Genomic DNA, 16,180 nt, shown 5'->3' with positions numbered 1-16,180 from the left:
GCGTAATCTTTGCGCGCACCCCAAAGTTTGAACCTTAAGGGTCTGCCGGAACCCGAAATCCGACAGTATTGATAGATTTTGCTTAAATTCATAACATTAAGGCAACAACAAATTAAAGCACATAGTGCCTAAACATGCTCAACACACGTGCATGTTATATATAGAAGATCTTTCACATGTAAACTGTAAGCAAGACTATCGAGGGTAGCTCGCGGACAACACGAACTCTTCTTCTTGACTATATTGTCTGCTCGTTTTCTCTAAGCTTGTACTTCTTCTTGGTGATGTATACCTCATTGCTGAATAACTCCCCTCATATGTTCCATCCTGAACCCGAAAACGCTCTTTGGGTCCTTGAAGTGCTTCTAGTGTCATCTCCACTGACCTCATGGTTGGTCGCTCCTCTGCCCTTAGCTTTGTGCACGACATAGCTAGAGAAGCTACCACTTCAGCTTGGCTACCTCCCTCCTCCATTACCTGTGGATCTAGTATGTCTACCAATTTTCCTTTTGCAAGTAGTTCAACAAATTGTGCAACTAGCCCATCACCTGAGGAGGATCTACGTGTAATTGGCATCTTCCTCGTAAGCAACTCAACAAGAATAACTCCGAAGCTATAAACATCACTTTTTTCTGTTAGCCTGCCACAATAAAAGTATGTAGGATCTAAATATCCTAACATTCCCTGCACCACAGTTGTAATTGTTGTTTTATCTCTAGGAATGTACCTTGAAGCTCCAAAGTCACACACCTTCGCTGTCAAAGCATCATCAAGAAGTATATTGGTGGACTTGATATCTCTGTGTATTATGGGGACAGAAAGGCCTGAATGAAGGTAAGAAAGGGCTCTACCAATTTCTAATGCAATCCTTAATATTTCTTGCCAAGGTAGTGATCTTAGTGGTTTCTTGTGAAGATAATCACATAGGGTTCCATTGGAAATGAACTCATAAGCCAACAAAGGGACTTCTGTCTCGAGACAACATCCAAAAAGCTTTACAATGTTCCTATGATTGATTTGTGAGAGTATGGAAACTTCATTTATAAACTCATTAATCTCACTCTTGACCTCAATATTTGACCTTTTGATTGCAACAACATGCAAGTCTGATAAAATTCCTTTATATACAGTACCATGCCCTCCACCACCAAGCTTACGAGTTGGATGAAACTTGTTTGTGGCTTTTTCTAGCTCCCTTAAAGGGATGATCATCCGCTCTGCAATATCTGACCTATGAGATACCAATTTTTGCAACAATTGTCCACGATTTTGATTGAAGAACTTTTGTCTCAACTTTTGTTCCTTTTGATTCTTAAGCTTGCGGATTATTATCTTTGTGGTGAGAAGCAAAATTAGAATAGTTGGGCCACTAGAAACTGATAGGCCAATGATTAAACCTGCAAAAAATAGAATGATTGACACGTAATTAGGGTCTATGGTGACATAACTCAACAATAGTTAAATGAATAGATATGAGGTTGGACCTAGGGTTTGAAGTCTTGGTAAGGGGAGAGGTATCACCCAATTGAATGAAAAATCAACTAACTACACATGATTCAAATTTCAAAAGGATCAAAATCTAACACAAAAAATGTCTCAAATCTAAGTGACCCAACTAATAGGAGGGATAAATATTTAACCCATGTAAGTCCGCTAACCAACCACTAACCAATATCCCATATGAGTCGCATGAGAAAGGATGCAGATAAGATTATGTGTAACGAGAGAGAATGTTGGCTTCTATTTCAAACTTTTGGAATGTATTTATCTATTATTACTAATGTAAAAAACATATATTTTCATTTCATATTTAATCGTACATATATTCTAATAATTTTATTATTATTATTCCTTCTATGCAACCTAAAAAAATTCTTACTGATAGAGTCCTTTTCTTCTCTATAAAATGGTGGCATTCCATGCTTATATAATTGTGGCTTCAAACTAGTTTATATAGGGATTGTTTCCACTTGAAATATTATATTTTTTAATCTAGATTTCTTAGCAGAAATCTGAATTTTATCTGCACCGCATAAATGTTTTTTGCTTATTGTTCATGCAACATACTCTATTTTTATTATTCATGAGCTAATACATAGAACTAACTATGATAATATTGTTTTCATTGAAGACAACAAGAGGGGGTTGCTAAATACGGTTGAGAAGGAACAATGTCTTTTCACCTACTTCTTCCATTTCCAAAATGTTAGTATCTTTATGATTTCAAAGATATATACTTTACTAAGTTTGACCAAACCTGTAAAAATATAGCAACATCTATGACACAAAATATAGACATATTGACAACATATGTCAAAACTGGTCTAATGAAGCTGCTTCATCCTTGAAGATGTTGGTATATTTTATATAGAATCGATTAGGCTTAAAGATGTTTTACTTAGAACAAACCTAAAAATAACTTTTTGGAAAAGGAGGAATTACTAATTTTTAAAATGGTGTGCTTGATCCAAGATAGTTTATATACATGTTGATCCTATTGAAAGTAAGAAGCAATGGTGCCCACCTGTCTTTATAGACTTGACACAACCATGCTTTTTGCTGGCATTTCCTTCGTGTCCTTTTGAGCACGTGCACTCGAAAGATCCATCCTTGTTGGTACACTTGCCGAAGCATGGATATAATTCTGGCTTCTTACACTCGTTGATATCTACATTAGACAGGAAAGCATTAAGCCAAGTTGACCATGCCAATCTATATCTTGGTTGACAGAAGGCAACATGCATGGCTGAAAGCTTGTTGTGATAAAAAACCTTCATCATGCTCCACCACAAAGTAGATTTATTAGTAGATGCACATGTAAACACATGGGTTCCGGTGGGAGTCAGATGTATGTGTTCGTGTGTAGGTTAAATATAAGAAAAGAGATGAGTCAATTCTGAATAGCACCTCGGGAAACTTGTCAACCTATCGGTGTCTATAATACGTGTTTAATATTTTTTTGCAGGAGAGAGAGAGAGAGAGAGAGAGAGAGAATTTCTAGTACTTCAAAGAGAAGAAAGGCACTTTCGCTCTCGGACGCGGAGTTTCTGCACTCGAGCTCAAATGAGCTCGGGTGAACAGTAAAATCAAAACTAAATCAAAAAAAATTAAAAAAATCCAAATTTTTTTTGGAGAAACATTGACAAAAGTTCTAAGTGCTTGCAAAAATTCGCCATGAAATCACATTTCTAGAAGGCGTGGCAAAAAAAACAAAATCAGTACTCTGAAAAAGCTACTTTCAAAAGCATTTAGGAGCACTGAATTTGTTTTTTTTTTTGCCACGCTTTACAGGAATGTGATTTCATGATGAATTTTTGCAAGCACTTAGAACTTTTGTCAATGTTTCTCCCAAAAAAAAATTGGAATTTTTTGATTTTTTTTTGATTTTTTTTGGATTTTACTGTTCACCGAGCTCAAATGAGCTCGGGAGCAGAAAGGCACTTTCGCTCTCAGTATTCATCCTTCGTCTAAGTTTCCTACTCCCTCTTTCTCTTTCGAAATTTGCCTTCCTTCTTTGACTTTTTCCACACATTTTACCTTAAAATGGCTCAACTGCCCCACCTCTTATTGACTTGCCATATGATTATGATTCCATGGTAAGCCAATAAATGTTTTCCAAATAAAATTCTTTCGTTACAGGATCACATAAATATGGGCATGTAAATCATGAGCTAATGTACTATGAATATTAATACTCTCACTGCAACACACATACAATTATCTAGTTGAGACAAAAAGGCACAATAAAGATTTAATTATAAAAATTGGGGGCGAGTGAGAAGTTCTTATTTCTTGTCAGTGTGTTAGAGCCATATGATTATGATCCGATGGGGAAAAGTAAAAATATTTAGAAATTGACGCCCTTTAAAAAAGAAAAGGTAAATCCTAACGCGACCCAACGTCATTCGAGCATTAGCAAAGCAAATAAATAATTGATTTAGTCCTTAGAACATGAGGCAAACGTTGGTGCTAAGTAAACTTTTTAGTCTTGGAGTCTGGTTTAAACGCTGGATTGAGAGAGGCTAATGAAAATACACCTAGAGTTCCAGTTGAAGGGTGACTCTCAAACAATTAAAAAAATAGCAGGACCATTCTAAAGCCATGTAGAGCTGCTCCACAAGTTATGTTTCCGATTCTATGTAAGATATCTAACCCCATGTATCATGTGGTCACAACTTATGTTGATTTGACGCTGGAAGGTGAGAAAATTTGAGAGTTGAGTTGAGTTGCATCATGTTTAGGTTTCTTAGCACCGACTTGGTCGGGACCTTACAACAATCTAACCAATTCCCAATAAATATGGCCTCCAAAATTTCTAACAGCGCTCTCCAAATATTTTGGAGGTTGAAAGGCAATGATCAAAGTCAAATTCCCCAAACTTGAGTCCTCAAATGAATTACCCTTATGTTCTTCTATTTGTGTGCATATAAAATCTATCCTAATTCAATCACATCAAAGAAATTCAAACTCTTCATCTTTTGATATCAAACAATTCAGTAAAATTTCAAATCAATAGGTTCATGGAAATTAAATTCAAATTTAAACAAAATAAGAAGGTATGGTTGCAAAAAATAACCTAATAAAATAAATAATCTGAAGACAACAGATAATCCGATGAAGCAAATACTCCAAATTAACTAATAATTAGGATTGAATGAATGTAAGCACACTATCTGCCATGTAATTTCCAATGATGTTAATTGGGATATTCACGAAGCTCGTCATGAGATCTCGGGTCTTCAGTCATCCGGTACACCTCAAGGAAAACCTAAATGTGGTATGGGTTCCTACGAGGTTTGACACTTTGGCCAACATAGCCTTAGTCCTAGTCCACTGTTGATACGTCTCGAATGTATCTATAATTTTTATTGTTAAATGCTATTATGTTATCATTTTTATATACTTTTTATAGCATTTTATATTATTTTTATGGACTAACTTATTATTTAAGTACCCAGTGTTAGTTCCTATTTTTATGCTTATTTTTAGTTTTGCAAGAAATCAATATCTACGGAGTTCAAAATACATTGTGGATTTAACATTATTTTTTTGGGGCCACAAGATACATTGGAAGCTTCGGGAGACGAGACAAGAAGCAGCCACATGGACACGTGGTGCGGCTAGGGGTGGCCACGCCAGCTATCCATGTGGGGCCCATGGGAACCGGCTTGAACCGATTCCATCTCCATAAATTCCTATAAATACGAAAACCATCTGTCATTCCTCTAGAAGAATTTCCTCGCCATGCAAGCCTTTGTTTCGAAGAGATCCCATCTAAAGCCCTGTTCCGAAGTTCTGCCGGAGGGGAAAGCCATTGTCGGAGGCCTCTTTATCAACCTTGCTGCCTCCGTAACCATGTGTGAGTAGTTCCTTTAGGACCTATGGGTCCATAGTAGTAGCTAGATGGTTATGTCTCTCCTTTTCGATCTTCAATACCATGTTTCGCTTTCTCCATGTGCGATTGGGATCAATTTGATGTAATCCTACAGTGTGTTTGTTGGGACATGATGAATTATGATATCGTGATCAGATTATTCTTTAAATCCAATTGAATATTTTGAAGTTTCTTTGCTTTATAATTAAGTAGCTATGTATGCTTTCCGATCTACTTGTCTTCTCTGGCCAAGAGTGATGAGTAGTTCTTCAGAAGGAGTGGTGCATAGTAGCGGGTTCAATCTTGCGATGTATTGTATCCCAATGATAGAATGGGGACAAAACACATATTGTATTGTTGCTACTAAGGATAAAACGACGGGGTATAACCCTATTGCTAGATTTCTTTTTGTCTACATTATGTCTTGCTTATTGTAGTACTTTGTTTCTTATAAACTTAATGTTTTGAGATGCATGCTGGATAGCGGGCTTGGGGTAGAGTATTAATAGTAGACGCTAGTAAGTTTAATGGTCTACTTATCACAGACGTAATGTCTATATGAGATTATGCCATTAATGATCATAGTCATAAAGATTGCTTTTTCTTGTCAATTTTAACTGTAATTTCTTACCATGCCATTTTCTTGAGATAGATACGTCTAGTGAACCTATGGGCCCCGGGTCCATTCTCCATTAATACTTTCTAATAAGAAATTGCCTCTTCATTTGCTTTTAGTATTTGCCATTTCACTATACCATTATTTATCCATATGTTTGCTCTTAATCTTGTAACTAACAAGACAAGGGTCTTGACAACCCCCTTGCCAAGTTGAGTGCAAGTATTTTATTTTTTCGTGTGGAGGTACTACTTATGTTGTTAGCTGGTTAACTCTTGCTGGTTCGATTAAACCTTGGTTCTTAACTGAGGGAAATACTTTGGTTAGTGATACATCACTCTTCCTCTTTAGGGAAGCCCAACAACTCGTACTATAGTAGCAACTATGCATCCCACTCCTTCTCGATGACCATTTCTAGAATCACACAACATGCCACAATCTTTCCCAAGGTATTCTTGTCCCAGAAGCGAGCAAGACCCCGAACAATTGCAAACTAAGCTCCCAACACCCCAAATGCTCCGCCAATATCCTTCTCCACTCATTCTTGACACTTGGCAAAGAGTTTATTTTTCTTACCTTGATGACTTGAAATTGTCTAGAAAAATGTTGACCATGAAGAATAGGTGCCATGGGTGAGATAGTAGCCTTGGTCATAATCATGCCCATTGACATTGAAGTTGCATGTCAGAGCATCACCACTTTCTAGCCTAGCAAAAAGATTAGATACCTACAAGACATTGATGTCATGATGAGAGCCATGATGCCAAAGTAGCAAGGGTGAATCTACAAGTCATCAGAGGAAACCACTTCCTGGATAAAAGTTGGATCCTGGCAAGGTGTGGTGAATTGTCCATGACATGCAGGGACATTCTTCCGGCTCCAACACATGCAGTCAATGCTCCCAAGCATATTTGGTCAGCCTCATACTTCACCTGTTGCTAAAAGTCTTGATGTCTCATCAGCATTGGGTGCCCCAAAATACTCTGTTGTGTAGACCATGATTGCAACCTCAGAAAACGGTCTCATGCTCTTAGGTATTGTATCTTCGACAATTTAAAGATACTCATTGGTCAAATATGCAGGAGTGCCATACGCAACCACCTAGAGTGTCGTGGCCAGCTTTTGGGAACTAGTAAATCCCATCAACCTAACTACATTTCTTCGTTGCGCGGAGAATGTTTCAATAGCTTACATGCAATGGCGGAGGCAGGGAGAGGTTTATAAGTGGTGGGAGAAGGTTGTAGGTGGCAGATGGCGGCCCAGGCTGCTGTGCCAAGCGAACGGTTGCTAGAACTGAACCTGGAGCTTGTTACTCACGGGAGTTAGCTCGGGTGCGAGAGATGTAGCATAGGTAGAAGCTAGATGGCACAAAATATGGAATTGGCGATGAAGGATTGTCGGTGCATGACTCTGGCCTCCTCGACAAGTTGGGGAATGAAGGACTGGTGGCAGGGACAGCCCCACATCGGGATCTTATGATAAGGTCATGGCAGTGGTTGGGCAAAATGGTAGGAAGCTCACATTGGGGGAACCACGGTGTGTGTACAGACAGGAATGGGACGGCTGTGGTGAGTGCTGCCAGTCGACCCCGGATAGAGGCCAAAGGTGGAAGCAAACGGTCCTCAAATGTTCCTATCCACATACGCCTCATAGTTGACGGGCATGCCATATCATTGATACAATAACACGGAAGAACTTGAAATAAATTTAGAAAATATACGAGCACCTAAGACTACATGAGTTTGTCAATGTGTTGAAAAAATTATATTGACATATAGAAGTGTTGCTAGAAGGATGCAGAGGTTATATAGGATGGGCATATCATGGTCGGCTTCTCTATTCTGGTGACATGTCAAACAACCGAGCTATGACCCTGCAGACCTCGTCTTCCTCCCACTTTCCATCACCCGTAGAGTAACCATCAACAGAATCTCCTCATCTTCCTCATCAAATGAATCAACATCAAGATCATCCAACAATGGTGAATCATCAAAAAAAACTCCTCAACCATGTTGGCATCCAGATAAATAGTGAATCATATGGCCTTTGTATGAATCTACAAGATGCTACGCTACTAAATCAAACAAATTTGAGGCAAATATATCTTGAAGAAAGTCATCAAACACCCTTATTGTCCAGGTCATCGTTGGTCGAATGCAATGGTGGGGGCAGGGAGAGGTTCGTAAGTGGCGATATAAGGTTGTAGGTTGCACACAGCGGCATGAGCCGCTCTGCCAAACGAACGGTTGCTAGAACTGAATCTGGAGCTTGTCACCCACAGGAGTTAGGTCAGGTATGAGAGATGTAGCACAGGTAGACGCTAGATGGCATGAAAGATGGAATTGGCGATGGCGCATGGTCCGTGCGTGACTTTGGCCTCCTCAACAAGTCGGGGAACGGAGGACTGGTGGCAGAGACAGTCCCACATCGAGATCTTGTCATGCGGTCATGGCGGTGGTTGGGCTGATGGTAGGAAGATCGCATGGGGGAACCATGGTGTCTGGTACGGACGGGAATGGATCAGTCATGGCGAGTGCTGCCAATCGACGCCGGTACAAAGGTCAAAGGTGGAAGCAAATGGTCCTCAAATGTTCCTCTCTACATACGCCTCATAGTTGACACGCATGCCATATCGCTGATACAATAGTGCGGAAGAACCTGTAATAAATCCAGAAAATATGCGAGCACCTAAGACTACATGACTTCGTCAATGTGCTAAAACAATTATACTGACATCTAGAACCGTTGCTGGAAGAGACACAGAGGTTATATAGGATGAGCATATCAGGGCCGACTTCTCTGTTATGGTGGCATGTCAAAGGACCGAGCTATAACCCTGCACAACTCGCCTTTCTCCCACTTTCCATCATTCATGGAGTAACCATCAACATAATCTCCTCGTCAAATGAATCAACATCAAGATCCACTACAACAAGAACACCCATATAACAACGCATGTCTAGCAACGGTGATGAGATGATGTGTTGTTTTGGTCAACCTCCCACTTCCCTCACTTATCCCTCGCTTGGCGCTAACCTCCGGCGCCCCGTTGCCTTAGAAAACTCTAACCTCCCCGTTTCCTAAAAATAATCCCCGTACCTATTTCCACCTTATTCTATACCACGCCATCTCTCTATCCCCCGATTCCTCTCACCCAAACACCACACCGCCGCTCCTGACCGGTTCTGGCTAGCTCCGGCGCCCTCCCAACCGCGCCATCAGTCATCACCCGGCTGCGTTGGTCTCCTCGGATCCTCCGCCGCCGCGGCATCCTCCGCGCCCCTGAACATGCTCCTACAGCAACCCTAGTCAGCATGGGCACTGCTCCTGCGCCTCCTCTGGTTCATAGGCCCGCTACCTCGGTGTCTCCGCATAAGTTGCCTCTGTGTCTCCACATACGCTGCTGCCGGATCGCCTTCGACTGTCCTGCTCTACCTCGGCTACCGCCTCCCACACCGACGGTTCATGAAGAATCTGTATGTGTTATGCACCCAAGCAGTAGACAGGTGATCTTCATAACCTCCTTAGTACTTCAATACGACTAATGGAGAAGATTTTGTATTTTAATTTGGAGGATGCAGTGGTCGTTACAGCAATGATTGTCCTGATCTATATTTTTATATGTAGCTGAGTATTTTTTTTCATCTAGCTTGGTTTATGCTCTGAAGAAATGGTTCAGACTTCAGACCAAGTGTGCAGTCTCCACAAATAGATTTACTCGAGACAAAAGGCATGGCCCTTTTATCTACAGAAGTAAATTCTAGCAGGGGGTTAGATATTAGGGTCCAGTCTTTGCTTTCTATCAAGTGAATGTCCATTACGCCACAGTAACCACCAAAGATCCATCGGCCAAACAACTCTAAATGACCCAACTTCTTGGCATCGATAGATCACACACTGAACTACCTCATGTATCACTGTGTTTTCCCAGTATGTTAGGTTTGTACGGGTTGCATTTGACACCATTGGCACTCAATGGTTTCGATACATGAATTTATAAGGCCAGGCCACATCCTGTCAGGTGGCGGGCTTTCATAAACCTCTCTTAAATACTGGTTTTGCCTGAAGAGGGATTCCTTTTTTCCCCTATTTTCACTATTAATTGCAGGTGGAATTGTATAGGCAAAGAGTACGAGAAAGCTGAACCATTATATCTAGAAGCAATTGAAATCCTGGAGCAATCATTTGAACCTATTGATATACTGTACTGTAAGTTTGAGATTAGATTTCTTTTCCATATTATTGTTCAGTATTTTCTGATTCAGTTCATTTTGACATATGGCTATTTTTTAGGGTTAAATTGGACCAGATAGTGGGATACTGGGATGCATAGGATATATGTTTCCAATACATGGTGTGTGATGCATCTATGCCTGCTCGGTGTGTACTGTTGCTGATGAGTGGAAGAATGGCGCACACTTGTGTCAGCAGAGAACTAAATATTATATCCTCATCATTCCAGCGTACACTTGTCAATTCTTATGATATTTCATATAAATTCCCAATGTTAACTCGTTCTGCACAAAACACGTTTTACATACCTCTTGTAGCGTTGGAACAACTTCGTGTAATCTTGGACAATACTATCATATTCAGAACAGGTTTGATCAAGCTCGGACATGTTATGAGGTACCTGTCGTTACCTCTAAATATTTTCAGCTTCTAATTTTATTTTGTAATTGTTTTATGCTATATACGGTTCGAAAAGTGTTTAAGTGAATAATAAAGTTAGATATTTCGTCTAAAGAAATGTGTTCAACTGAACTGTCATATAATAGCTCAGTTGGACTCTCCCCTATTGTTCTGAGAGAAATTTGTACCAGTTAGCAGGCAATAGTTTGTACGGACTGAATATATCATAACAATATCACTTTCGGTTGCTTACGCTTAATATGTAGTTCATTTATTTTGCTGGGAGCAATGATGGGGCCATCGTTCATTTATCTTTGCAAACCTGAATTATTCACAATCTTATTCTAACTTTGATATTTTGTGAACATTACCTAGAGCAAGGAAAATCAAACATAGGAATCAAATGTTTCCTTAAAGAAACATAGCATCATTATATGTCATACAATTCTTAAAGAAACATAGCATCCGAACATTGCATTCTCATGTGGAAACTCATCTATGTTGTACGAAGGCATTAACACAGTGGCCATTTTTTTATCTTGCTGTCATGATCACTAATTTAAGCATCTCTACTTGTTTTAGTTTTGTTGTGACCATGTGGAGCATAAATGCTACAGACTGCTTGTGGAATAAAATCTTGAAAGGTTTTCTTTTCCACTGTACTTTTCAATCGAATAATTTAATCCGTTTTTCTATGATTTATGCAAGTTCTATTTAGTTTAAACTTGTTTCTTGTATGTCAGAACATGATTATTTTTTAAGGGGGGTACCTCGTTTCTTACTAATTAGTATCCTCCCTTTATGGTTTATCTGAACTGAACTGACATACAGCAGGTTTGTTCATAAGAAATCAACGATTGAAGTTTTTGTCAGATGCGGGGTAGTACTTTACTGCGTATAGTGCTGCTAATGTCAAGGCATTCAACCACTCTATGGTGCCCTCCTTCAAATTTGACTTCTCTGTTAACCTATTTTCTCATACTTTTTTTCTTCTTGTAGATTGCAAAGATAAACTGATGATACATGGCCCAAGTTTCAATTGCAAGGTTACGAAAGAGGCTACTAGATTGCAAAGATAAATAGAATGTCATTGTATTGATCGATGTTTCAAACATTATAGTTGATTGCAAGCTCGAGAATTGGGCTACTATTAGATAGTTTCACCTCTTGTAACCTTTGGATCATGGTCTTTGTAATGCAACATATTTGATTTAATATATGAGACATTTTTGTTTATTATACTGTTGCTTCTATGCACTATCCCCATAATACTGGAAGGCAATATGTAAAATACCATTACTTGTTCATGCAATCTAGCAAAGCTTCTAATCATATCAACGATGTGTTATGTTATCGTTTTTTGCAGGGCAGCAACACATGCGAACTGTTGTTAGGGCCCAACTCTATATGTTGCTCTCTAACAACGCTTCTACGGGCCGTTTACCAACGCATGTATATATGTTGTTGTAGACCCTTGCAACGCCACCAACGGCAACACATATTAATCCGTTGGTGTAGACACTAGCAACACATGTATGGACATAGAACAACACATCGATGTGTTGCTGAAGGGGGTTCCTGTTGTAGTGATCGTACAACGATGGTGAATCATCAAAAAAAACTCCTCAGCCATGTTGGCATACAGACAAATAGTGAATCATATAGCATATGCATGAATCTACAAGATACTACACTACTAAATCGAACAAATTTGAGGAAAATATACCTTGGGGCAAATCGTTGAAACGTTGATTGTCGAGGTTATAGTTGGCCAAATGCAAGAGCGGAAGCCGAGAGAGGTTCATAATTGGTGGGAGAATGGTTATAGGTGGCACACGGTGGCCCGGGCTGCTCTGCCGAGCGAACAGTTGCTAGAACTGAATCTGGAGCTTGTCACCCACGGGATTTAGCTCGGGTGTGAGAGATGTAGCATAGGTAGAAGCTAGATGGCACTAAAGATGGAATTGGCAATGATGGATGGCCAGTGCATGACTCTAGCCTCCTCGACAAGTCAGGGAACGGAGGATTGGTGGCAGAGACAGCCCCACATCGAGATCTTATGATGAGGTCATGGCGGTGGTAGGGCAGATGGTAGGATGCTCACATTGGGGGAACCATGGTGTGTGGTACGGACCGGAATGGGTCAGCCATGGTGAGTACTGCCAATTGACGTTGGTACAAAGGTCAGAGGTGGAAGAAAATGGTTCTCAAATGTTCCTCTTCACATATGCCTAGTTCACGGGCATGCCATATAGCAGATACAATAGCGCGGACGAACCTGAAATAAATCTAGGAAATGTGCGAGCACCTAAGACTTGAACTCGGGTTGATTGGTTTAGTTCGCCGGGTGTCAATATTCTCTTCACCAACCTTCAAACACGGAGCCTATGTGTTGTTTTTGTAGCACGCTCCAAATATTACAGGTATGGAGGGTTGGTTAGGAACCTGGTAGAGTGGCTTTTTAAGCCAAAAACTTCAAATTGGAAGATTTTATAGAGTTGGGGTAAAAATCAGGAAGGCCACCTCGAATTTCATGCGTAGCCTACGCATAGCGTAGATTTATATTTTAAATAAACATTTGACAAAATTATATGAATATTTTCATTATTGGACCATCATGGCTTTTCCATAGCTACTCCACTAGTGAGAAGAGAATGTACTAGAGTTGCTGTTACCTGTGCATCCATCGATAAGGTATGGGGTGCCCTCATAGCCGTTCGAGCATTTGCAGATGTACCCCTTCCCGTTGGTGGAATTCGCGCAGTCGCTGTGCTTGCTCACGCAAGCGTATTCTCGCGTCTTGACCGCCTGGGGGCACCACATGGAGTTACTGCGGTTGCGGATGGCCCAGTCCAGCCAAAGCGGCATGCTCCATCGCTTGTCCGGGTCCGGCTCCGGTTTCCTCTTCAGATGGGCAGTCTCGAAGACGTAGCCATTCTTCTCCACGATGAAGGCGTAGTCGCAGGGGCGCGTGGAGTCGACGCGCGTGCGCGACCATTTCTCGAACCACATCTTGGTGTTGTTTAGCAACCGCGAGATGTTGACGTGGCAGCATCCGATGCTGTTGCACCTGCGGTCCCGCGCGTCCTGGGCGCTATTGCAATAGGCAACGCACCCACTGGAGTAGGGGTCGCTCGTCGCGTGCCGGAATCGGGACCTCCGCGGCCTACTGGCGGCGTAGATGAGGGTGTCGCAGCCCAAAACAAAGAGCTCGTTGGCGGTGTTGGAGATGCGGTAAACGCGCCACTTGTTGAATGTCAGCTTGCCGTCGAAGCGGGCGGTCACCTTGCGGGCAGTGTCGACGCACTCGTGCGCCACAGGCAGCATCACCCGGACCTGCGCCCTCGGCGTCACGTTCAGGTTCAACACGCGCACGGGCTCGGCGGGGGTGTGGCCCTTGAAGGTGACATCCGGCAGAAACGGCGTCGTGTTCCTGTCGCAGGCGATCTCGAAGCCGGGACGGAAGCAGCCGGCGCCGATGCCGAACGGGTAGGGGACGACGAGGTCGCCGCATCGCGCCTGGCAGTCTGGCTTCAGCACCAAGGCGCTAGAGGCCGATGCAGCTAATGGCAGTAGCATTAGCACCAACATCCATGCCATCGGCGACATTGTTCGTTCAATATGGTGGTTAAGCCACCGCACATTCTCCTTCTCTTAAATACAACGGCGAGCCCATGCACTTACCACTGGGCGTCCTTGAATTGAAAATTGTAGTAGTGGCATTTCTGAACTTGTGGGAAAACCGAAAACAACTACACGCACTCCACCCGAAAATCTAACTGGTCTTGTTCATTAATTAATTTACGATCTAATTCATCACTCTACTTGGCCGGCAGCAGGGGCAATGGCCGGCAACAATACATTTCTAATCTATGTGTGACCTCGTTGCCTAATTAAACGGAAGCATTCAAACAGTCAAAGGTAATTTGGTCCGTAAACACATCTTAACAAACCAGGACGGCAGGCCAAGGCGAACGTTTCTACGGAGTTTACACATTGGCTGACGAAGGCTACTGTGCGTAGCATGATAGCAGCCTCACAATTTTCATGCCTCGCGATGTCTGCAACACTAGTGCAAATCAAGTCAAGGTAAGCACTAAACGTTAATCCGTCCCAGATGTTGTTTACTAGAAGGGTTGGGCATGCTTTGCTGCACCGCTGGTGTTGCTGAGATTTTGAAAAAAAAATACTCATTTTGTTTTAAAATATATGGTGTATTATTTTTTTGAAAAGTTTAGCCTCTTTAAGTTTGATCAAATTTATGAATAAATATATCAAAATTCGTAATATCAAAGTGGTGTTATTAGATTCATCATGAAATAAATTTCCATAATTTTTTGGCTTAATATTGTGGGTGATATTTTTGGCTCTAAACTTGGTCAATCCAAAGAACTAATACCCCTTGTATTTTGGACCTGATGAAATATCTAGTTTGGCGGATGGGGAGACGATGGAGTGTGTTTTATGTTTATTTATAATGCGATTATTTGGTGGGTCTTTCATGGTGTGATTATGTGTTATGCGCTAATCAACTCATATTTTTATGGGTAAATTCCTGTGTCGGTGGCCACATGCATGTATTGATGCTATAGTATCATCACATGGTGGCATTTCTTTTTTCTAGGTGGTAAGAAGGTGCACGGGGTTGATATGTTTTTCTAGCGGCTGGTGTTGATTGATTTGAAAAAATCGTTGGCTCGATAAAAATTGTAACCAAATATAAAATTGAATATCTCAATTGAATTAAAAAAGCTTCAAAATTAGAGAATATGGTGAATTAAAATAATTAAATAGGAGAGCTCCTTGAGAAATTATTGATCCGGTCAAAATCAGATGACCGAGTTCTAAACTAAAGATCTCAATAAATTATGAGGACTTAAAAATTAAGAAGCATAGTGTATGGTATCACTATTAGAAAAATGGCCTAATGTGAAGCACATTAGTGCCGGTTCGTGTTAAACCTTTAGTACCGGTTTGTGCCACTATACTTCTTATGGATGGTACAGAAAGGTGGGTATTTTTAACCGTTGGTATCCATTTACTCTGTCGGGTGGAGGATATGAAAAAACATCGTACACTTTGACGGGTATGTGTACGAATGAGGGGGGTAGGGTAATGGGGTGTCTCCATCTGTATTCAAACCTGTCGGGTGTCATTCCTAATTCCTACCTATGAACTAAAGGGGCCTAAGCGAATCTCCAACGTGGACTTCAAAACACCCGCAAATCGGACTGACGTGTCCGGACGATGCAAGTCATTCAACATGGTGCCTCATCGGCATGCGGACGATGCAAGTCATCGAACATGGTGGCCCATCGGCATGCGGACGCATCCGCATGTCCGAAACCCTATAAAGTGGACGCAAATCAGAGGGAGATTTGTGGGAGTCTGGACGTCCGCCATGTACGCGCCCAACCACAACGTCTCCCTAAAACCCTCTTTGCCCGAAAAATCCTCTCTGTGCGAAGCGGCTGCCGCGCATGAAGGAAATATGCCCTAGAGGCAATAATAAAGTTGTTATTTATATTTCCTTATATCATGATAAATATTTATTATTC

At 41.2% G+C, this 16,180-nt stretch overlaps 1 protein-coding gene across 1 annotated transcript; it reads right to left on the bottom strand.

The window, feature by feature from the left end:
• Positions 1-195: 195 nt before the first annotated feature.
• LOC119299142 (wall-associated receptor kinase 5-like) lies at positions 196-14,231 on the bottom strand. Its single transcript, XM_037576408.1, has 4 exons — positions 13,298-14,231; positions 8,266-8,310; positions 2,525-2,668; positions 196-1,397 (listed from the first exon to the last, which is right to left on the bottom strand). The coding sequence occupies exons 1-4, from the start codon at positions 14,229-14,231 to the stop codon at positions 196-198; spliced, it is 2,325 nt and encodes a 774-aa protein (XP_037432305.1).
• Between the last annotated feature and the right edge of the window lie 1,949 nt (positions 14,232-16,180).

This window comes from Triticum dicoccoides, chromosome 5A (assembly GCF_002162155.2).
Source record: "Triticum dicoccoides isolate Atlit2015 ecotype Zavitan chromosome 5A, WEW_v2.0, whole genome shotgun sequence".
NCBI classification, from domain to species: Eukaryota; Viridiplantae; Streptophyta; class Magnoliopsida; order Poales; family Poaceae; genus Triticum; species Triticum dicoccoides.
This window is presented reverse-complemented; position numbering and strand designations above follow the sequence as displayed.